This window comes from Salvia splendens, chromosome 16 (genome assembly GCF_004379255.2).
Source record: "Salvia splendens isolate huo1 chromosome 16, SspV2, whole genome shotgun sequence".
NCBI lineage: Eukaryota > Viridiplantae > Streptophyta > Magnoliopsida > Lamiales > Lamiaceae > Salvia > Salvia splendens.
The window spans coordinates 13,095,819-13,119,979 of record NC_056047.1 but is presented as its reverse complement, the minus strand read 5'-3'; the positions used below and the strand labels follow the sequence as shown (position 1 = coordinate 13,119,979).

At 35.3% G+C, this 24,161-nt stretch overlaps 4 protein-coding genes and 1 non-coding gene across 9 annotated transcripts; 2 read left to right on the top strand and 3 right to left on the bottom strand.

Annotated features, from left to right (window-relative positions):
* The first annotated feature begins 7,686 nt into the window (after positions 1 to 7,686).
* On the top strand, positions 7,687 to 10,338 carry LOC121772622 (protein ABIL2-like). 2 transcript variants are annotated; one of them, XM_042169799.1, is made up of 10 exons: positions 7,687 to 7,905; positions 7,990 to 8,103; positions 8,183 to 8,265; positions 8,347 to 8,497; positions 8,654 to 8,753; positions 8,845 to 8,928; positions 9,302 to 9,362; positions 9,436 to 9,524; positions 9,797 to 9,894; positions 9,967 to 10,338. In XM_042169799.1, the coding sequence occupies exons 2-10, from the start codon at positions 8,017 to 8,019 to the stop codon at positions 10,147 to 10,149; spliced, it is 936 nt and encodes a 311-aa protein (XP_042025733.1). In that variant the 5' UTR covers positions 7,687 to 7,905; positions 7,990 to 8,016; the 3' UTR covers positions 10,150 to 10,338. The 2 variants fall into 2 exon arrangements, with proteins under 2 accessions (XP_042025733.1, XP_042025732.1); XM_042169798.1 differs by lacking the exon at positions 7,687 to 7,905 and having other exon boundaries at positions 7,913 to 8,103.
* Positions 10,333 to 11,973, bottom strand: LOC121772624. The gene is made up of 4 exons (XM_042169803.1): positions 11,849 to 11,973; positions 11,152 to 11,318; positions 11,017 to 11,078; positions 10,333 to 10,462 (listed from the first exon to the last, which is right to left on the bottom strand). Exons 1-4 carry the CDS (start codon positions 11,959 to 11,961, stop codon positions 10,358 to 10,360), a joined length of 447 nt encoding a protein of 148 aa, XP_042025737.1. The 5' UTR covers positions 11,962 to 11,973; the 3' UTR covers positions 10,333 to 10,357.
* A 2,209-nt stretch (positions 11,974 to 14,182) lies between these two features.
* LOC121772623 lies at positions 14,183 to 16,698 on the bottom strand. 3 transcript variants are annotated; one of them, XM_042169801.1, is made up of 6 exons: positions 16,582 to 16,698; positions 15,837 to 16,050; positions 15,617 to 15,688; positions 15,295 to 15,369; positions 15,065 to 15,162; positions 14,183 to 14,548 (listed from the first exon to the last, which is right to left on the bottom strand). In XM_042169801.1, the coding sequence occupies exons 2-6, from the start codon at positions 16,045 to 16,047 to the stop codon at positions 14,447 to 14,449; spliced, it is 558 nt and encodes a 185-aa protein (XP_042025735.1). In that variant the 5' UTR covers positions 16,048 to 16,050; positions 16,582 to 16,698; the 3' UTR covers positions 14,183 to 14,446. The 3 variants fall into 3 exon arrangements, with proteins under 3 accessions (XP_042025735.1, XP_042025734.1, XP_042025736.1); XM_042169800.1 differs by having other exon boundaries at positions 15,837 to 16,137; positions 16,582 to 16,668; XM_042169802.1 differs by lacking the exon at positions 16,582 to 16,698 and adding an exon at positions 16,433 to 16,522.
* Positions 16,699 to 19,068: 2,370 nt separating this feature from the next.
* LOC121769794 lies at positions 19,069 to 22,239 on the top strand. Of its 2 annotated transcripts, none has more exons than XM_042166551.1 (7): positions 19,069 to 19,693; positions 20,204 to 20,303; positions 20,392 to 20,512; positions 20,611 to 20,732; positions 21,075 to 21,196; positions 21,269 to 21,428; positions 21,963 to 22,239. In XM_042166551.1, the coding sequence occupies exons 1-7, from the start codon at positions 19,666 to 19,668 to the stop codon at positions 22,081 to 22,083; spliced, it is 774 nt and encodes a 257-aa protein (XP_042022485.1). In that variant the 5' UTR covers positions 19,069 to 19,665; the 3' UTR covers positions 22,084 to 22,239. The 2 variants fall into 2 exon arrangements, with proteins under 2 accessions (XP_042022485.1, XP_042022484.1); XM_042166550.1 differs by having other exon boundaries at positions 19,069 to 19,769.
* A 363-nt stretch (positions 22,240 to 22,602) lies between these two features.
* On the bottom strand, positions 22,603 to 22,706 carry LOC121773083. Its single transcript, XR_006044659.1, has one exon. It is a non-coding gene; the product is annotated as a U6 spliceosomal RNA (small nuclear RNA).
* Between the last annotated feature and the right edge of the window lie 1,455 nt (positions 22,707 to 24,161).

Genomic DNA, 24,161 nt, shown 5'->3' with positions numbered 1-24,161 from the left:
CTCCTGCACCATTTGCCTGAAATTGTTGGTGTATGTGGTGAGCACGGTGGTCGGCGCCCGCCACGACGCTTGCGTCCGCTTCTTAGGGTTCCTCTGCTGCTGCTCCGGCGTCGCCGGAGTCGGATTAGGCGGCGGCGAGCTCCCGAGGCTGGAGAAGGCTTGATTATGGGTAAAAATGTATTTTGCAAAATTAACTAGGCATCCTTGATATGTAAAATGTCAAAATGGGTGGTTACATATGTGACTGAAACATAGATTTTTTAATGGGCTTTGTGCGGGGCCTAGGGGTGAGCAAAAAAACCGGAAACCTAATATCCGAACCGAACCAAACCGAAATTTTGAAATTCGGTTCGGTTTTTTTGGTTTTTCGGTTCGGTTCGGTTTTAAAAATAAAATAAATTCGGTTTTTCGGTTCGGTTCGGTTCGGTCGAAGAAAAAAACCGAAAAACCGAAAAACCAAATTATATATATATTCTATTAATTTAATATATTATATTATATATAATATATATTCTTTTAATATATTCTACTATATAATATATATTATATAGTAATATTAATTTTATATTATATATAAATATTCTATTAGTATATATAAAATAAAATAAAATACACATATATAAATATATATTTATATTATATTTATTTTTTTCAGGTTTTTCGGTTTTTTTTTCGGGTTTGTTTGGGTTTTTCGGTTTTTTAAGTTCGATTTTCGGTTTCGGTTTTTCTGTATTTCAGGTTCGGTTCGGTTTGGATTTTGAACTAAATTCGGTTTTTCGGTTTTGGTTCGGTTTTGGCAAAAACCGAACCGAAACCCGAATGCACACCCCTATGCGGGCCGGATACAAAACACGGGCTATTAAGTTTATTAACATAGCTACCAAATGCACAAATAAACCCGAATTAATCCTCTTATCTAATCGTAACATAGCTACCAAATGGGGCCTTAGAGTGTCCACAATGGTGGCCCTCTGGGGCAACTAAAGTTGGCCCAGCCAGCAAATGTGGCTCTCCATGGCCCTCCACAATAGTAATAAAACCCAAAGACAACAAGGGCCACGAAATGTGGCCCTCTCCAAAATAAAAATTAATTTGTTTTGTTCGGCCGGTAGTCACCGAACCCCGATTGTGGGCGAACCACGTTCCCCTGCTGATGGGAGGATGACTGAACCCGGTATTGGGGCGATTGTGGACTCCACATCTGATTTGAAGGGGGGTTGGACTCGATCTCCACGGTTGGGAAGATGGGAAGTTGTCGTATCCCGAGTCTCCATATCCCGGGGAATCACCATCTCCACCTTGCATTTTTGATAGGATTAAAATTAGGGTTTTGAAGTGTAAAAATGGAGTGAGAAGAAATGAAAATGGAAGTGTAATATTTATAAAAGAATTTTCGAAAATAAAAAAATATATATCAAATTTCGCCGGCCGGGCCGCAAATCTCGGCTCTCTGCCGTGGTGGGCCGCGGCTCTCTCTCGGCCCTCGGCTCCCAGCCGCACTTCGTGGCTCTCTGCAGTGGGGGCCGCGCACCCGAGCCACCATCCGTGGCTCCCCCACTGTGGACACTCTTAGTAAATGCATTCACAATTTCACACCCCAGTATCAACACAAATAATTAAGTGGTCTTCATTCTAAATCTTTTATTATTCATTTTATTAAATGTATAAGTTATTCATACATTTGACAAATATAATTTCAAAATAAAAGTTAGGAGAAAAAGTAGTCCCCCATCAGCGTCGTATTACAGCTGCCATATCCCTTTCATCTTCCCACCCTGCTTATTTTATTGACAAAAGGGCCTAAATTGATGATTTTATTAATCAATTATAGATTCGAAAATCAAATTGATTGGGCTAATTTAATTGGTTGGATTATCTTTTCTTGGCTTTATTTGATGAGATGCAATCACGTTAAGTAAATTGTCGCAACTAACTGAGACACTAATCGAATTACATAAAAATTCAATTCTAATCAGATGTTAAAGATGAATATTAGTAAAATATTATTAATGTGAAAGTTATTCTATTTATTGTTCACGTCAAAGTTGTGCTATGATTTATGCTTAGCAAATCTTTGCTTTCCAAGAAAATCATAATATCAAAATTAATTTATGAATATAATTAATACTACTACTATTAGTCAATTTAATCATCAAACTAAATAACTGATACATCATTCAAAAGGCGGCTTTCTTCACTACTTTTTGCCAAATAATGAGAATATCCGATCATAATCCACCGACACTAATTAAATTATATAATAATTGAGATTAAGAAATGAGAAAAGTATGATTCTCTTTATCAATTAAAATTCAACTACTTGATAAAGAATTCTGAGCTACCCAAAATAATTAATTTCCATTCTATTAATTCATTGACATTTATTTGTACGTTTACATTGAAGAAAAGTAAACCTTTAATAATTTAGTTGGAATTGGTTGTTGTGAATTGTGACCTCTTGTAAATATGTATAATTGCTAATAAATCTGACTTATTTATTGTCTCAGTGTTTGCTTGCAGGATCACCTAGAAGAGAAAATAAAAATTCTTCATATTTATAATAATTTTGAAATGATAATAAAGAACGTTTAATTAACAAATGCATCCACATTGCTTTTACAATAATCATTCAACTACCCCACCAGAATCTATGCAAGAATTTAATCCACAAAATCAGAAATATGCATATTATATGGACTATATATTTTGGTGTATACATATAAAGTAAAGTCATGGAACAATTACTTATCTCATAAAACAATAAAGAAACAATGACAATCATGATAACAAAAAACATGACAATTAGCTATAAAAAATAAAGAAACAATGACAATCATGATAACAAAAAACATGACAATTAGCTAGCTTTTTTAAGTGGGAAAAAAAAGCAGCAGACAAGGAAAAAGTGGGATGAAAAGTGCTAAATAACCCCAACATCATTGCCCAAGTTTTGAGTGAGTGACCTATACTGTTTGGAAAGTTAATAGTTTCGATGAAAGAGATTAATAATAATTAATTGCAGCAAGATCTGCCCCTCCGTTGCCAACTGCACTACGCCCCTACGGGCTTAATAATAATTAATATCTTTAGGTATATTGATACGATTTTTTAGTTGTTTAATTTGTCGGGATATTTTAGGAATCTTTCATAATATTTAGTCAATCAATCTATGAAATTACTTATTTGGCTCAATTAATTGTGCAACAAGAAACTATCGTTATCGCTGTCGACGAGAACCTCTCTCGCGCCCAGCAACCCCTCCGCCGAACGTCTTCGCCGACCCAATCCTCTTGGGCGCTCGACGACTACTGCTATGGTTTCTTGGTTGTGAGGAATCCGATCGTAAAGGAAAGGCATACCTTAACAACTGGTGCTTTCATTGAGAGCCCAAACAGCTCAGAGTGGTGGTCGGGTGATGCGAAGCATATTTCCTATATTTTTCCCCTTAGACTACACATTTTTATGTAAACTATAACTCATCAAATCGTGCTTTTGTTGTAGTTTAGGATGTTAGAAGCTGGAAGTTCGTCGGAAGTGCTCACTTGAGGAGTCCAGAAAGTTCGCCCGGTCGGGCGATTCTTTACGACACAAAACGCCCGGTCGGGCGTTTCCCCGCGAGCCATCCAGAGTCTTTCGCCCGGTCGGGCGATGTGCTCCTCTATTTTCGCCCGGTCGGGCGATTTCGTAATGCGTAGTGATTCCAGTTTCTTCGCCCGGTCGGGCGACTTTGTGTTTCTAATTCGCCCGGTTGGGCGTTTGGCCCCCCAACCGCAAATGGGCAGTTTTCTTGTCAGTTTTGCTGTGGAGTTGGGGGAATTAAAAGGAAAAAAGGAGGACGAGACAGGGGGACCACTGCTGAGGAAGAAAAGATGAGAAGGAAGAAGAGGAAGGGAGGATCCATACTCCATCCCGGAGGAGATCATCCATCATATAGAGTTGGAGAACACCACGGAGTTCACGGTTCACGGTTCTTTTGGTGTAATTTATTTTAGTATGTTTGGCTAGATTTCCTTCGTTGCTCCGAATATGTTGTAGGGTGAATTGTTGGATACTTTGATGATTATTATGGTTTGATTTACGTGTGATTCTTGTTTATGAATGGTTTAATTATTCTACTAATCTTGAGACGTCTAGATAGGTAGAACTTTGTAGCCATTATTCTATTGTCTCTTTAGCATAGATTTTGGTCGTACTCATATGCAGGGAACTCGAGATTTGATTCTTGTTCAGGGAGGTAATCTCGAGTGGATCGATAGTTTTCATCTATAAATTTGGTTTAGTGTCTGCTGCGCTTCCGCGTGGGCATTAAGTTAAAATGAACTAATTATCGTGTTTGACATTTATAGAAGCTAAACTAAAGCCTACTGCGCGACCTAGCAGGGGTGATAGGTTAGTGAGTAGAACCTTGGAGACGTGTTCAGCTTATCCTAGGTATACAATTCCCTTGAAGTGTTCAGCGGATAGGGAGCGTAAAACAAACTTAATCCTCTTAAGCATAGTCTTGATCGTAGTAATCCATCGAAGTATCCCAATTCGTTTGCTCAAGACATATAGGAGCAATGCTTTCTTCTTATCCGATTTTCTAAATTTTGTATTTTGCTTATCATTTTTGTGTTTTATCATCTTTTTATCGAATTCTACTTTATCAATCTCTAATTAAATAACCTACGTCTCCCTGTGGTTCGACACTCTTTTACTACAACTACATCTGTACTCTTGCAGAAAGTTGTAATTTTAGAGCTATTTTATTAAGCTTGTGTGTAAGTAATTCATTGATATAAAAGCTCGAAAATTACACATCATCGGGCAACGAACTCGCCGTGACCAACGAGTGAGTTTGGGACCGCTCGGAGTGGTGACCCACGGAGTGGTAGTCGGGCAAAGAATCCGTCGTGACCAACGTGGTCGTGACCAACGAGAACTCGGAGTGGTGGCCTGGCAAAGAACCAGCCCTGACCAACGAGGACGTTGGCCCTTAAAGGAGGGTCGAATGTTACGGACTCAATTCCCATATAGGTTGTGAGAACAACTGATGTGGGGTATATAGACTAAATGAACTCTCTCTCCTAACAGGCTAGTCTTTTGGATGAGTTCTCCTGTTTGGTCTATATCATATAGTTTATTGTTTTCATTCCGTAAAATGAATAATATTCTATAGAGACGTATTGAGTGAGTTAAAATTCACTTACCAAATTCCGTAAAATGAATAATATTCAATAGAGACGTATCGAAACTCACTTATCAAATAACTAATAGTGAAATGGGACATTTATTTGAATCCAAATTTTGATTTATCTAACAAATTTTGGCACATTAAATAATGTCGTGCAAATTTTCGTGAATAGGCAAATACTGAGGTTAGACATTTTGGACTCCACACTATCGTTTGGAGCACGTAAGTCTAGTTTCATTTAGGAGATGTGAAATGTCCCAAGTCCCAACTCATACTAATTGAAGTTCAGGACATTTCAATCTGCATTTGTCTTTCTTCAATCTCACAATAAATCAATAAAAGGACTGGATAATATATTTTTGAATTATTTATCGTAATAATATTACTTAAAGTGAAAGATTGGTGATTGAAGATGGATAGAAAATATGATGCAACTCTATTTCAAGAAATTGGAGCTCTTATTGGACCGAATACAAGAGCTTAACCTTGAGGTAAAACATATTTATACATAATAAGACCCGTTAAATAAGATTGATAGATTAGATAAAGATCCGATTTTATGAATATTATTCGCTTATAGGCATATAGGGCTTGTAAATCTCAAGATAATCACATAGGATTAATTTTGACTTACGAGTTTTTGCCTTCATAAGTGATCTTGGGTCAATTCAATCTCGACCAATTTTCAAAATAAGTGAATCTTAAGCAACTGAACATTCTTCCATGTACAAATATATAAGTTGGTTATAATATCAACAAGATCCAAAAACACTTTAGGACCCAAAAAGCACACTTCTAAATTCTAAGTGTCTTTATCAATATTTTGGTTATATATGGGGTTGTGTTAGTGTGCTAACTAATTTAAAGTAATAACTAATAACTTTCAATTCTGTGTATTAAAATTATCAACACAAAGATATAATTATATCAATACAACATGTAAATTTAAATATCAACACAAAGATATAAGAAGATTGATAAATTTATGTCTTTGTGTTGATATTTTTAACATACAAAATTGATATTTAGTTATTAGTTATTACTATAAAAAGTTAGTATTTGATTATACACTTATATGAATAAGATCCAAATACAAGTAATACTTGCAAATTAAAAGTATTTATTAGGATTCAAAAAGCTGTTGTTGATCTTACCAAATATAACTACATATTTATGACACTAATAAATTGTCAAGAAATGTGGCGTGAAAACATAGTCGTTGTTGTTACCCGCGTTTTAGGATACTAGAAAAGAGACATAATTACTCCAATTAATTCCGGAAATAGATAGAAAATTAAAAATATTTTAATTCAAATTATGTTCTAACTCAAATCCTATGACAACGCATGAAAATAAGCTTGGTTACAATTTCAACATTGTATTAAATTCTTGCACACTAATACTGTCCGAGTATGCGTATCTCTCACACTATACATACAACACTTCGCCTCATTTTCGGGTACTTATACCATTTATCTTATAGAAATACCAATACAAAATTTTATACCCCATACATCCGTCAAATAATTTCAGTAGTAAAAGGCAAAGATTTTAATGCAAAATTAGCAAAGAGATATATAAGAGAAAAATAGTTAAAGTATTGCTTACTTAGTTAAAAAGTATTCAAAATGACACATTTTATAAAGAGAAATTGATCATAGATAATAAACTAATTTGGGTATGTGAACTTACTACTGTAATTAATTTTTGTAGAATGTGAAAATAATAGGAGTAATATATCTATCTCACACACATGCGTGTGAACATATATAGACGTGTGTGGCTTGTAATAATTATATTATAAAATTGGTTAGTTGAGAAATATCTGGCAGATTATGAATGCATGAGAAGTAATTAAGATGCTTTATATCACAGTAGGTGATAAAGCAATGTAGCATATGACAAACTAAAATGCTTTTGCTGACAGCAAAGTAGATATATTTTGGCTGCCTCTGTCATTTATTTCTTATCAATATCTCTAAATCAAGATATATGCACCTAATACTATATTATTTATTTAGAAATAAATGCATCACTCTTAGGGCGTCCACTATGGCACGGACGCCCGACCGCCGCGCCGCCCCCCCTTCTCGCACAGCCGCCCCACCGCCGCGGCGCCCGCATCCGCCCCGTTTCCACACTATAGGGCGCCGCGGCCATCGCCCCACCCATTCTTCCTCCATTCACCCCAGCCGCGGGCTCGCCCCGAACGCGGCTATCCCGCGTCCGCCACCCCCACCGCCCCAACCCGCGGCTATAGCAGCGGGCGTCCCATAGTGGACACTCTTATTAAGCAGCTACATCCAATACCATACTCACATGTTCAACAGTAAATTCTTCACCTTTATTTTCAACCCAGAACGTTTATTAAATGCTTATTAGAAAAAAAAATTAAAAATAAAGGAATCGTTGTAGGGCTTTTATATTTTTTTTAATAATTTTCACTTGATTATTTAATACTTCTATGTTAGTAAAATTAATGCTTTCCATATCTTCCAAGCCCACAACCTCTGTAGTAGTCTACACTACATGACACTGTCAGTCTCCATCCCTTTGTGCAGTTATAATCATTCTTCCACTCTCCAACCAAATACATATAACCCATTTTTCATTTTTCAAAGTTAGTTTGATGGATATGATTTGATGATATTAACTTTTTGGCGGCCAACTAGACTACTCTTCTCTCACATCATTTATTGCAATTCTATTCAATCCTACACACTCATTTATTTGTAAGAAATTTATGTCTTATAACTTGTTTGTTGATTAAAGCTCTCCTCCACTTTGTTATGGTTTTCGTACATGTTCTTGTTTAGGTACCTTCACACACAGAGAGAAGAAGAATGGGTTCAATTAGTACCCCTCAAAAGGCTTCCAACTATGATGAAATCTTCATGCAACGTAGTTTGCAGTTTGCAGAGAGCTTGAAGGTTTTTCCTATCTACCAAAAAAGCTACATCTTTGAACCATTATTTTGTAGTGATTCTGATTTGTTTTGGGATTTTTCAGGATCTCAAAGTTTTAAAGAATCAGCTGTATTCAGCAGCAGAGTATTTTGAGTCATCTTATGACAAAGATGATCACCAAATACTGTATGTTATTTTCTTGTTTGCATAAGTTTGTAGCATTTTATTGAATTTGTATGTATGTTGAGAATGATGATGTGTGTGCAGTGTGATGGAATCGTCGAAAGATTATGTCACGAAAGCTGTGGTGAGCACGGTCGACCATTTGGGGTCCATAGCTGATAAGCTCAACAAATTCTTGGATGAGAAGGCTAATGAATTCTCTGCCACAAGTATTAGATTTTCTTGCATTCAACAGGTAAAACTGTTGTAACTACTTTGATTAGATTATTCCATTCTTGTAAGAATGGAAGAAATTGGTCCCACTCTAACTCTTGGAGAACATCAATAGCAGAAGATATATCAACAGTTTAAGAGATTTTATTGGTTTTTTTGGGTGTGGGATGTGTTGTAGAAACTTAGCACATTTCAAGGATTCACTGACTTGAGAGGCATATCGCAACACTCGTTGATGGTAGAAGCTCCCAAGCACCATAAGCAGTACATTGTTCCAGGCAATTATGTTATTCTGTTTCCTACTTATCTTAGAATTCAGAATTTGCTTAAATATGCCAGTTATGGGTTTTTAGATTATTTCTGTTGCAGAGTCTTCCGAAATTGGGAAATCGAAGTTGATGTATGGAGATCAAGCCTTGCATCCCCGGTATGATATGAATCATACCAAGCAAGGTTGGATATTTTCATAACTTGTTGGGCATCATCTCTTTTAACCATGGATTGTTTGTATGAACAGAAGATTAATTTGTGGCGTATTCCAATGAATCAAGACATCAAGTAAATAATATTTGTATTAGGTTTTAAAATCATATTCTTACAAAGTAGTTTATGTCCAAGATAAGAATTAATCTTATGTGGTGTGTCAGTGTCTGCATCAGATTATATTTGGATTTTTATTGTCTATAACAGAAAATAAAATAACATAGTATTAAGATTAGTAGTAGGGACTGCATTTAGAAAATTAAAGCTCATTCTGAGGAGATTTAGATTTTCAAGCATCGGATACCAAGTTGCTCAGCAGTAAACTGACTTGTTAGCCATCTAGATACTCCATCTGCTAAAGCTTTTCAAGCAGCTCGACTAAAGCATCAGCCACCGTTATCAAGGTACAATCTAACACAGAGAAGAACACATTGCATTTTTCACCTCAGATTCATCAACCCAATCTTACTTGTGCAGAAAAGGACACCCGAGTGTTTCTTTAGACGAACCGTCTCAAAATCCTGCCCACTTTTCTTTCACGCGAGCCATGTCTAAGAAAGAAACTGGTTAGTGAGTAAAATCTGAACAACTCTGCAAATGGGCTTAACCGCTTTTGCATATTAGCATCTCCACTAGTTCTGCTCTTTCTTTCGTTGATTCAAGATTTCATTCTGATTCCAAATCACTTGCACTCGTTGAATTGATGTATGTTAGATTTCTATTTGTATATTGGTAGATAAAACTATGCAGGAAGTTGAGGGTTCAATTGAAATGCATAACATAAGCATTTTTAAAATGGAGGGGGCTCTTATGAGGTTCATGTTTTCATGTAAATCAGGGAAGCGTTCAGTTTCACCACTTAGTTTTCCTCTCAAGAGGTCCGGATCTGCTGCTAAGAGATCAGTCTCGCCTACCCCGTTGTACAGTAATCAACAGGTAAGCCAAGAATCACTTGTTTGAATCACAATGTTATGGTTTCAAGTTAGTAATGTAGGAGAAAATTGGTAGATGCAATGGCAGAGACCAACAGAGCCACGAAGAGCTATGTCAGTGAGCAGAATAGGCGACACGAAGAGGGAAGGACAGATGATAGAGTCGTATACCAAAAGAAGTAAGAATCTGTTCAGAGCTTTGCTTAGTGCTCATCGGTCAACAAAGGAGAATCATAAGCTCCAAACAATGTATAGATAGATAGATAGATAGATAGAATCTCTTTTGGCTGCTATACATTTATTATCAAGGCAGCCAGCTATATCAATTCAAAGATATGGTTGTAATAAAGGGTTCCTACGACATCGGAAGTTGAGCTCTTATTTTCACGGGTTAAATTAGTATATAGGAGCTTTATGAAGATAAGCTCTCAAGCTCTGTGGCACTCAATATTCTGTCAAGGTTCCTCTCAAAATCCAAGATCAAAACTCGGGATCTCATCCATATCCTTTATCTTGAGACTTGCCTCTTTTAGATCATTATTGCATCTAGAACTGCTTCCCTTCTTGTGTTTCTGCAGCTAGGCAAAAAGAAACATCTTTATTCACTATATTTACACATATTAGGATGCCTTTTCTGTGCTAGATGGCAACTGAAATTTCACTGAAATCACTGCACCAATAGATACTTATTGGTTTGAGCTCATGCAGGATATTATTAGCGTGAGTTGGTGATTTGTGTATTTCCGCTACGCGATAATATTTACAGTAAGTACTACAACTAAGGAGTAGATTATAAGTACTAAACTAGAATATTCTGGAGGAATTAAACTAGTCTATGCTTAATCAATAGTCATCCAGAGGTGATAAACCTACTTCCTGTTTCCAAATTTAAATATTTGATCGTTCTTTTACTTTAATTGGTTCTAGATAACTTTGCTAAAGGTTTAAGTGAACGCATATTCAAAAAACCTTCAGTAGCTCTTTGCATAAAGGACACGAAGGACTACATGTTCAAGTTAATTAAGCTGGCCAACTAATAAATTAACTAACAGGTTAGCAGTTTAACTACCAAAGCATTGAAGTATTAGTCAATTAAACTTTAAATCAAGATGTTTCAGAATTTCACCTCAGCTGATTTCCTGGAGCTCAAACCATTTTTTAGTGCAGCATTTGATCCAACTACAACCTCTGCAAGATGAAAATGCAATCAACCATCATCAATAATTTGTCCGGTGATGGGGGATATATAGCAGCAACTCACCTTCACATGGGAAAAATTTTTCTTGTTCTTGATTATTGTATGTTCTGGTGAGATCTATGACTTCCTTTTGGCTATCAGCATTCACTGCAGCAGCGGCTTCTTCATGAGACTTCATAGATGAAGAACGTGCATCATAGACAGGAGATACAAAGTTCACTGTTTGTGGTCTGTAATGAAAAAACGCTTCTTTAGTAAAGTGTAACTCGGTTAATTAAATACTATAAGACAGGTATGACACAGTCAAGAGGAAACAAGTTTGCATCATCTGAGCAAAAGAATCTTGGGTGTTTTCAGCCATCAGAGATTCAGTATTAGCTTGGATATAACAGACAGGAAGCATCGCCAGAATTCTTTCATGTTTATACCAATGCTGATTTTGATATCAGAACTCTTCACCTTAGATAAAGCTACATGAATTACTTAGTTTTGAGAAGAAAGTCAATTTACTTTTAGTAAGGAACTAGTGTAATCTCTCAATAACAGAAACTAAAGTGCCACTCTTGACTCTTTCATTGATGAGACTTGTCTACATAAACATCTTAAATCTAGTATCAGTTCCTAGAGAAGTTGTGCTCCAGTTGCACATGCTACAGAAACCAGAGGCATCTTGTTCAACCAAACCAAAATTTGCCATATTTAAGACAATTCCTCTTTTTACCTGATATACAAATACAACAACATGAATGCAAATTTATACCTGAGATGAAAGCTAGAAGATCTAGCTGGAGGTACTCTTCCATTTTCAGGAATTTCACTCTTTTCAGTTTTTATCTTGACTTCAGTAGGTTCAGATTTTATAACCTTAATCATGATATCATGCTCTGACCCTTTTTGCCTCAATTCCTGTCTTGCAGTTCCACTGCATTCTTCCTCTTTTATATGATTATTGGTACCAGGCAGAAACTCTGAAGGATGTGGCACAGTACATTCCTCGGTAAAAGGCGGGTTTATATGACCCTCATGCGTCACCTTTTAATGAAACGCATGACGGAGATGCGTCTTTCATAGAGACGCATGACGCTCATGCGTCTCTCAATTTTTTCAAATTTTTTTAACGACGCATGACGCTTATGCGTCTTTATAAAAGACGCATCCCCCTCATGCGTCTTTTGTTTTTTTTTTAATTTCACGGACGACGCATGAGTGTCATGCGTCTTAGGGAGAGACGCATGAGGCTCATGCGTCTCTAATTTGCTTAAAATCAGTAGCGAGGGACATGTTTTGTGGTATGAGAGTGATGGTATCAGATTTTTGCATGAATGCACATTATGTTTTGTCTGTCGATGGCCACGAGGTCTAATTGTTTGAATATTTTCTGTATTCTATTCTGACTAATGGAATTAAAGTATAACTTGTAGTGACTCTCAATTTAACTATTGAGTTTGTTGGTGCATTTTGAATGAATTGAAGACTTTGATCCATTGTGTATTAACTGATAGACTAAAGAAGACCGTAAAAATGTGGTTTCATGCTATTTTATAGTATAGTACATGTTGGGATAAGTCTAAATAAACTGTTAGAAATTATTATTAACCCTAGTAAGTATACTAACTTTATAATTCCTACATAACAAGTTAACCTCAATATGATAGCAATTCATTGGATTTTCACAAATTATCTACCAATAAATGGAACTTGCAACTGTAATAGATAAACTATCTCTCGCGTTCTGCCCGCTACTGTCTCTCTCGTCTGATTTATGCAACTTAGAGACGCATGATGCTCATGCTTCGTCTAATAAAATAAAAAAAAATAGCGAAGCATGACGCTTATGCATCTTTTCCTGTGACGCATGACGCTTATGCGTTTTTTAAAAAATTAAAAAAAATTTAAAAATTAAACGACGCATGTCCCTCATGCGTCTCTATGAAAGACGCATCTCCGTCATGCGTTTCATTAAAAGGAGACGCATGAGGGCCATGCGTCTCTCCCAAAGGCGGAATAAAAAAAAATCCAGTACACTTGAGGAATGTTAATTGTAGTCTAGAATCAAAAAAGAAAAAAGTCCGTAAAAGGCTTATTCACAGAGACAGCCTTCCCCTCACTTGGTTGTCTGAGAATGGACAATATATCGCAGACTGTCATAGAATTAAAAATACTTTTCAGTCTTCAATTATAGGACAAACAGTAACATTATCAAACCAGAAATCAGCTTATCACTAAACAACGTTCGTATCATGAGAGGACAAGACATAAAAAAATATTTTGCAATTGGCTTAAGATAAATTACTAGAAGCAAATTTCTAAGTCTCTCGGAGCATCTGCCTTCTGGTACCAGTAATCAGATGTGTATGAAACTAATAGGCAGACTAAATGTTAAGCTCATTATTTTTCTCATTTACTGGACTGAACACAAGTAAAGCTAATACCCAAAATAACTAAAAAGTTTCTTTAGATTGAAAGTAGACTTTCAGAAAAGAGTATGAGATCCTATGGTTCGGCTTTCATATCAAGAGACCTCTTACCAGAACGTTTAGGCTCTGCATCTCCCACATATAATTTGATGTTTTCGGTCTTGTAGCTTGGATCACTTAATTTAGTAAGTGTCCCTTGACAGGTGCCACCTGATGTTTTTCCTTGATACCCAAGACAATATAAGTTGTGGGAAAGGCTATAAGAAATCTGATTAGATATGAAGAATGAAGACTGAAGACAGCAAATTTCCTAGTGATTATACAGGATGAGGGAGATGCAAGGACTGCTAATTACGTGTTATTTCAGCTTTAAAATGCAGTAGAAGTGCTTGCACAAAATCCGAAAGAAAGATGATGATTCAGATTGCTGCAGTAAATGATAAGAAATTTTTTAGACCACTGTTGGATTTGCACGATAGACCCTTTTAACTTCATTACGGCAAAGATATCCAACTAAAAAAACCAATGTGATATATGCTGTATTCAGCTAATACAACTGTAGTTTCCCATTGATAAGCTAAAGTTGAAAATGACATCTTCCAGTGACTGGTTCTATTTGTTCATCCCATGCTAAAAAATCTAGTTTTGACATGTAGCAGTGTGGGGAGTTTACTAAATTGAAATGAGCCAAGCTCTAATATGAACAACTAAGTAATAAGAGAACATGAAGATTCAACCAGAAGTGATACAACATTCTACTTTACCCAAAAGCAGGGTTATAACATGGAAAGAGGGTAAATACCACCAGGAAAAGTTTTAATAGTCAGGATTTTGGTATGGCAATCAACGAAATCACTTTTTCCAGCTATTTCACAGCTTTTTACGTGAATGTTTAAGTCAGTTGGATGCTTGTGATCTTCTTCCTGCTCTCCAATATCTACTCAATGACCATCCAAAACTAGTGATTCACCGGAGCAAATTTTTTCATCCTTTTTCAGAAACCTGCCATCTAAGTGTCTCCTGTTTGTATCGTAGAGCTTAACCTGAAGTAAATTAATCAAGAGTCAATAAGATAAAACTCAACTCCATGGCAACTTCTTATTATCCTGGACACTGGATAACAGTCTACATGAGCAGCATATACTAAAGAAATATCTTTTGATTCCTTGTGATGCAGTACAGAATACAATGACATGGAACGGTATAACCATATAAACTTGACAGAGTTCATTATTATTATGAGGGATATAGTCTTATTAACACATAGAGTGATAGTAAGAAGTCAACTATATAAATACTACTATTCTTCATCTTCTTTGAAACACAAAGAACGTGAACAACTTATTTTTCAGAAGATTAAACTCTGGTAGGTAAGAGGAAACAAGAGAAGACGGAAAAAAGTTGAAAGGAATCGTAAAACATTGATAATAGTTGCATAATAAGTGTACTGATTACCATTTTATGTGATGCAGTTTACCGTTCACAAAAGCATGTGCATGATCACAGATGAGGTTATGTACAAAAAGAAAAGAAAACTAGCTAGTTAAACTAGTTGGTACCTGTCTTCCTTGTGATCCACGAATTATAAGCTGTAGAAAGCCATCATGATATTTCTTTGCCTTTTGTGTTATTTGTGACGTGTACAAGACCTGCCATTCTTTACAGAAGAAATAAAATGTTTTATCTTTTTTAATTTCAAGGACTTCTCTAAGAATTAAAAGAATAACTAGATAAATCCAAAAGAATAAATGGACTTTTTTTATTAGCGCATGGTAAGCTAGCAATCTACCTTTTGTGGTGAGTGTTGTCATATCCATACAATTTGGAGAGGAACCAAACTTATTCACCTCACTTTTCTTGAACTCTAAGATAAGCACCAGTTGAAAGTCCAGTTAATAATTAAGAAAGACCGGGACGGAATCAATGATCAGCACAATGCACTATATGGACAACATTTACTCATCAGAGGCATTATACAAATCTTAGCTGCTGCCTTCTCCCACAACCACCAAGATGTGCTGTTTTTTAACTTGACACATCCAATACAGAAAATATGTGGATAAATTTCAGATATAAATTAGAGATGAAATGGTGGATATTTTTAAACTAACCTCTGATCATTTTCTGAGATGGGCTTATGTTAATGACTCGTCCTTTTCTTTTCCCAACCATAGGCTTCCTATCTTTTCCAGAAGCAAAAAAGTCTACAGTTATTTGTCATTCGGCAAGGCACAAAATACAATTTCTCCAATTTTGGCAACTTCGTGGAAAACAAACAGTAAAATGAAGAAAATCAACCAAAAGATTAAGGTAATGAAGTCTATATATTACTTTGGGAGTTGTAGTAACATGAACTGGATGTTTCTCCAAATTTCCCACCCTGATCTTGAGATTTCAAAATAGATGTAGGTCGATGGCCTTGACATAGCTCACCAAGATCAACAAGGTAAGAACCAAATGTGATAGTTTCACCAGATGTGATGAGATCATCTTTCTTCACAAACCTAGTCTCCAAGAGCTTGTCCCACTCATCATACAGCATGAACTGATCGTGATGGCATAAAATAAATATTTATTATACATAGCATTTCTTATTTGAACCAAACAGTGGTGACGCTAATGCGTATCATGGCTGAAATAAAACATTAAAAGCATCTGAGATTCTGAATTGATAAAATGTCTTCACAAAACATATGTCGTCTCAACTGGAAAGACATTTAGCTAACTGGCTTAATAATAAACCTAGTTGAAAATATTACATCTGGAGGATATCTGGCTTTCATTGTCTTTCAATTGTTAATATGAACTAAACAACTTAACATCACTTCACTTACAAGTGGCTGGTACTGCATCTGCTATGATATTAACAATTCAATAAGATTAGCAATTAACTCAATAAGATTATCAGCAAAGGTAAACAACCTAACCTGGAATTACGAATTAGAAGGTCGCATTTAAATTTTCCTCTATTTACAACACTGCCTTTGTTTCACAAATATAACTAACTACCACATGCCATGGAGCAAGAGAGGGGAGTAACTATGGCAAAATGCAATCGGAGATAATAATTACTCACCCTAATCCAATCGGCATAACAATGATATGCATGAAATAGATCAATATTGTATTATTCCTTTGGAGATGAGGAAAAATCTTATAGTCCTACTTATGGGGTTAGTGGTTTTGTATTTTCTGATATTTCTTCCTTTTAAAAGCATTTTCAATTCGAGTCCAATATTAGTACTCTTTTTTTTATCAACTTTTCGAATATAATAAATATAAATAAATAAATAAATGTTGATGACTATTTTGTTTTGGTGAAAAAGAGAAAAACCAAAGAAATGTACCATTCTACTATTTTTTAATGTCAAATGTCTAATTTACCCTCAAATAAAAGATTTGTGTATGCTTTTATAGGGTTATACAATCCTGCACTGGAGTATTTTAGGGTGACATCACTCTTAAAGTGATAACGTGACAACAAGTAACATGCAATCTGCAATGCATATGCAATATGTGTAGTAGGTGATCCGCTCCAACAATATATGATACACAAACAAACAATTTGACATATGGTTCCAAGCAATATGAGATACGAAATCAGAGCACTAGTTTGACATCATAGTTAAAATGACAACCTAGACAAGTAATCTGCGATACATATGAAAGCAATTTGCGATACATAGACAAGTAACTCGGTATATGGTTCCAAGCAACATGTGATACGAAATCAAATATGATCAAACAATCTACAATACATAGGCAAGCAAGCCTGCCACGTGGCAGACTAAGATTAAATCTGCTCATAAATCTAAGGGTTCATATTGGTGGTACATTGTCATTTTAAAAATGGTTGTGATCTTAATGCAATCCTATACTAATATGCTAACTAATTTTAAAGTGCTAACGTACATCCAATCTCGTGCTGCCACGTAGCACGAAACATGCAATATTGTAACCACTAAAATGTAATATACATTTGTAAAAGTGATACATGGATTTCGGCAGATTGAATTTAGTTATAGGCAGATTTCGGCCGATTGCATTTTGCCCTTAAAAACAAAATTTTCTATACTTTTGATTTTAGAAAAAAAAAAACAAATCTCTAATGAGATAAATAGTCATTCTCCATTTCAATCAATTTTTCTTTCTATCTCTATCGTACTTTACTAATTATGCGTTAAAACTCGTACTGTTTCTAAGATTTCTATTTTCATAGATGGAGCTAGTAATACATATATAAGGGTACCCACAGTGGGGCGGACGATAGGCCGTCCGATGCCTCGGGCCCGCCATCGTCCGCCACTGTGGGTGCGCGGACGATGGACGATGTGTCGTCCTCGCCCGACAGATCGTCCGCCACTGTGGGCGACGCGAACGATGCAACGCGTTTTTGTTTTTTTTTTAATTCAAAAAATTCATTTATATAAATACCCCCTACCCCACCTTCATTTGTGACATTTTCATTCGCATTTTCACTCTCAATTTACACTAGAAAATGGATTCCGGTGATTACTCAAGTCCCAATAGTCCGATATTTGGAGGTGGTGCACGTTGGTCGTGTAATTTTTTTAATCAATGTAGTATTTGCCGTTTTTTAGTTAATCGTTGTGTTTTTTAATTAGTTTGCATTTATATATTTGAAAACATTTAAACTAATTAACAAAACAATAGTAAAACCTATAGGGCGCCCCACTACATGTGAAAGGGTAGGAGGATAAAATGCTGACGTGGCGGTGCATAAGGCGGGCTTTAGGGCGCCCCACTGCTGATGCGCTAAGGATGTAATCAAATATAAACTCTAAATATTGAACTTTGTGTTGACATTGGATTGAAACTGACATTTTTTTATTGCTGTCATCTGTTGATATTTTCTAATAATCCAGATCATAGTTTGAAGTTTGTACAATATTTAGAGTTTGCATTTTATCACTACCCTATATTTTCAATTACATTAAAATAAAAAAATTAAACATATTTATGGGGATGAACATTTTAGTTTAGGATAAGATTTTTGCCCGATCCAATCCTATAAAAAATTTAAAATTTGAATTTTATAAAAAATGGATTTAACCAGAATTGTCCAAAAATAAGAAATTAGAACTAGAAATCCAATTCGAAAAATTCAAAATTGCAAACACCATAAAAAATCCAATATCCAAAATCTGAAAATCTAATACTACTTTATACTACTAGAATTATTCAGCATAGAGATTTTAAATTTGTTGAGTTTATAATTATATTATTATTTATATAATCTATATGTTTTTTGAAAATATAAACTTTTAAATAGAGGCGAGTTTTAATACACAACTTGTAAAGTAAGATGAACAGAAAGAAAAAAGTGATTATAATACTATTAGTGAAGAATGTGTATTACATTGAGAAAAAAGTTTATAAAATTGAAAGTTCCAAATTTTAAAAAACGTACTAAAAAAATTTATTCATATATAATAAAGGGAGTATATAAAAAATAGATTTTGGATTATTTCGGATTTAAATATACAATCGATGTTAAATTTTAAAACATTTGATTTGAACTGAAGCAAAAATTCGAAAATCTGAAAAGCCTAAACCAAATTTTAATTTGGTTCGAATCAAATTTTCAGATATTTTGTTCACCTAGTGAAGTCAACCGCCTCTAGAACCCTAGGCATCCAAACAATCCATTTTCTGATTTCAATTTTCGATTTTTTACAAAATCTACGACAATCACTTTAAACACATAGCCTCGATTTCTCCTGCTAATATCGATTCCAGCACACGGATCTGTCCCACTCACAAAATTTGCCTCATATTTCTGCAAAACTTCCTGATTTCATCTGCATACATCAATTATTTTCACCCGAAAGCTACGGCTCATAGAATTGCATGCGATTATTGTTTGATCGATCGGTGCACGCTGTTGTGCGTTTGGAGAAGGAAACGGGACTGAGCCGAAGCTCTACGCCTGCTTCCGTGCTCGTCGATTTAACAGCTCGCCGCTGCGCTGCAGTTGAACGAGAAACTACCGTCCAAAAGGCTCTCACTTTTCGTAGAAACAAAACCTCAATCTTAACTCCCAAAAAAAGGAGTAACTAGAAAATCACGCGATCACTCGGAATTTTGCCTTTGATCCATCCACCTCGCAATTGAGAATGAGGAAACGGACGGCGACAGCATGGGGCGTCGCAATCCTTTGTTTCGTGGTACTAATGTTAGTGACTCCAGCAATTCCGCAGTCTCAAGAATACCACAATTTCGCCGATCAGCGTGAATTCTTGGGTGATTTTATTTGCACGTTTTACAACCTTGAATTTTATTAGTTTCAGATTGTTGATCTCATTTCTGAGTGTAGTAGTAGTAGTAGTAGTATTGTAGGAGTTCCTTCATCTGAAATTCGGGTGTTTCTAGATTTGACAGATGATGTGCCTTTCCCGGTATTCATTTTTTGTCACTTGCATATTTTTCTCACTTAACCTGATTATAAAATATTTTTTTTATAAATTTGCGTTGCCTTGTATTCAATTGAAAGTTAAATCATGTGTTCGCCTGCTGCCTCATTCCAAACTGTTTCTGGTGATGTACCAAAGTGTTATAATTATTTTAGTTTATGACAACATAGTTTTTACTTTATCAGTTTATCCTAAAAGAATATGAAAAACTTAGTACCCTAGCTGCTATAACATGTTCTTGGTTTGTCATTTCATCCTTTACAGGAATTCCGAATTTCTTGAATGTGGTATCAAACTTCCCCTTCCTCGTAGTTGGCGTAATTGGCCTTGTACTTTGCTATTATGGGAACTACTTTAAGCTAAGGTGCGTATATACTTGTTTTTTTTTATCATACTCAGTTTCTTTTTGATGGTCACTTTCTAACTGCTAATGAATTTTTATGCTCTAAAAGCTTGCCAGGTGAGCTTTTTGGCTGGACATTCTTCTTTGCAGGTGTGGCGGCTGTTGCTTTTGGTTCTTCTTACTATCACCTGCAACCTAATGATGCCCGCCTTGTGTGGGATCGCTTACCAGTAAGCTTTCTTTAAATATATTATGTCTAGTTCAGTTTAAGTACATGTTTCAATTTGTAACAGATCTTAAGAATGACCCTTGCAATGTGGTAACGTAGATGACTGTGGCGTTTACATCTATCATTGCTATATTCATCATTGAGAGAGTGGATGCACGGAAGGGAACCTTTTCTATTATACCTCTAACCTTGGCGGGTATAGTCAGCATTTTATATTGGAGGTAAGCTTACTTGTTTAGTATGAGATGGTACCTTGGTTGTTAATGACATGTGATCCTATGCTATTTTTACTTGCATACATTTTTTTTGCCATCAACGAATTAGTACAAGTTTCACTTAGAAGGTATGGGCTGATTATGGATTAAGCAGTAGATTTGCTTTTATATTGTATGTACATGTCCGACTTCAAAACTTTTTCTAAGATTTTATATGATCACAAAATTTGACAAGTGGGATGTGGTTGTGGTGGTTGGTAGGCATATATTACTGACATTGTACTTAAGCTTTAGATTGTTAGTTTCCTTCATCTGCATAAGATGCTATTTGCTGTCCTTTTCTTGCAGGTTCTTTGATGACCTCCGTCCATATGCTGTGATCCAGTTTGTTCCATGCATTGCTATCCCAGTAATGGCTATATTACTACCTCCCATGTACACGCATTCCACATATTGGTTATGGGCAGCAGGTCTATATTTGAAATCCTGCAGCCCCTTCAATGAGTTTTCACATTCTCAAAATAGCTTCATCATCTTTGCAGGGTTCTATATCTTAGCCAAAATTGAGGAAGCAGCTGATGTACCTATTTATAATGTTACCTTCCACATTATGAGTGGGCACACACTTAAGCATTTATGTGCTGCTCTTGTCCCTGTATTCTTAACTCTTATGCTTGCAAAGAGGGAGGTTGCTGAAGAAAGGTAGTATCATTTTATTTTGCAGATGCTCTTATTCAACCGTAGCATGTGATGAAATGTATTAACTGAATTCCGAGGAATTTTTGCAAAATCCCGTGCAATTGTGCTTCCTTCCAATACAACAAAGACAAAATCCTCCTATAGGCTATAAAACATGCACATGTAGTTTATATGCGAACTGAAAACATAGGTTGCTTGTATGGTCTCTTTAGGTGATCGGCTTTAAGTTAAGTTGTGAATGTTTTTCTGGCTTGCGATCACATGCTCGTTTTTTGAATGAGTTGTAGTCGAGTATAATGTATGGAATGTAGATTATTGACATATGTGTCAAGAGAGATTGCAATCTTTAACTATATGAGCCAGAAGTTTGCATACAAAGAAATTGGTAACAAAAGTGACTAATAATTGAGTTGGTTTTCTACTTGATCCCATATTAAAAAAACGCCTATTTCATTAATCATTATCTGTTGTTGCAGTTTAGAGATTTTCCAGTTATAAATCAGTTGATTGACGAGTTGCTTATTACCTTGTGTTCAGGGTCAGCTTACTGCAGATGTGGAAAGTATCATGGACTAAGGTTAAGTTGAACAACACCAATGTGGAGACTATCTCATGTGAGTACTCTGTCGCACCAGGGGATGAGGGAGGAACGAGATAAGCAAGAACTCACCACTTTTTGCGACTTTTTTTAAACTTTTAGCCGAGCGTTGCACTTCCTAAAGAATGCTAACTCATCTTTGACTTGAATTACATAAATATATAAACGCTGTAATTTTTCTTTAAAAAGTGAAATAAAGGTGCTTCGATTACTATATTTCTATGCAGAAACTTATCTTGGGCTATAATACTTGCTGTTCACTTGTAACTTCATTGCATCAACGCTATATTCTATTGTTAAGAATGCTTGAAAAGCCCATTGCATCAGCAAGTAGTTTCTCTCTACAGAAATAAAAAGGGTCTTACTTTCTATGCAAGTAGCTGCAAATTAAATTCTTTGCGTTGACAACCAAGCTTAAGTCAATCGGTAACATGCTTGTTTGTCTTCCGATTAATAAATCTAGAGTTTGGTTCACCTGTGCATCAGTGTGCATGTGCTTGATTTGTTATTCAGAAATGTCATTTGTTTCTTTTCTCCCTCTTGTTTTAGTTGTCCAAACTCCGTGTTCAACTGTTCATGTTACATTGCAACAGTATGTTATTTTGTGATGTCATCCTTGCGCGGGGGCATGCTAATCTTCTATGTATCGTTCCAATTTTACCGGATGTAAATCCCTATTCTAGAGAAATTTTTATAAGTTGTTTTTCTAACCCCAATTGCTTGTGCATGGGATATTACTTGAGTAAATCCTACATAATCATGGAGGCTTTTACAAGTTGTTTTCTCACCTAATTTGTCTGCACATTCAATTGTGTATATAAATATACTCAATTACAAACTAGCTAGTAGTATATGAAATGAGAAGCATTTTTATTTTAATAAAATTTGCATTTTTAATTTAATCACATGTTCAATATCATTATAATGTAATAGATATATAAAATAATAAATTATTGGAAAATAGAGGTAAGACTCATGAATAGTGAAAGTGAAGAAATGCACAAGTGATAAGGCTGTGAATGTTAAAGGATGAGTAATGGATGACAGAAAAAAAATGTGGTGGGGAATGTTAGAGATGGCTAAGAGCCTCTTACCTTTCATTTATATTTTGCAATGTGCATGAATTGATCTATTACATTACACCCTTCACTTTGGACAGCATGCCATTAATTAACTAAACATATAAATTTTTTGAGTAAGTAAGATATTCAAAGATAGATACTCTGAATGATCAACTTACTAATTTACAACTTCGATCTTGCAAGTTGTTTTGAAATTTTACTATAAACTTATCCAAACACACTTACCCTTCCAATCACCAAGATTGGATTGGTCGTTGTTTTGTAGTATAATTTTCTTTTTTGAGCACAAAAATTGACTACGATTAAATTTTTTATTTAATACCTGAAATGAGATGGAATTGAATTCCTAATTGAGTTTGACAATCAACACACAGTAGTAGGAGTATTAAATTTGAAGTAAAAAGTGGAAATAATTAACAGGTCAATATCACCACCTTTTAAGTATGAACGATCGACACATACTAAATTTGGTTGACCTTCATTGTTTATTAGTAAGAAAAAATGTATTTATGTGGACAGGAACTACTAGATGCGGCAAGGTAGTGGCTTTTGCATCAACTGACTTTTACTTTGTTTCTCAATCTTTGATATAAACAAATAACGGAATCACCCTTTAGAGTCGACCAGCAAAATATCCTTGTTTTAACATATAGCTAAGACAAAAAAGTAATATATAGATGAATCAATGTGAAGACAAATTAAAAGTTATGTTAGTATATATTATGAAAAAAAAACACCTAGTTGATTGCATCATTAGAATTTCACTATCTGTTGGTTTGATTTCATACTCATTTATAGTCATAAATGGATAATGGTCACTTAACATTATTTCCCCTTAAAACACTTGCAATTTGTGATCAATAGTTCTCCACGATATGGAATTTGGACAAATATCTCTAGATGAATAATTCTTGGTTTAGACACGTTGGTCCCAACTGCTGGTCCTGTTCCACCCTCATTCACTTTTTCTTTGGAAGATTTTAGAACACAACTCCTTTGTATGTTTCATAATTTTTATTCGATTTAATATGTTGGAACATTATTTATTCAAAGAGA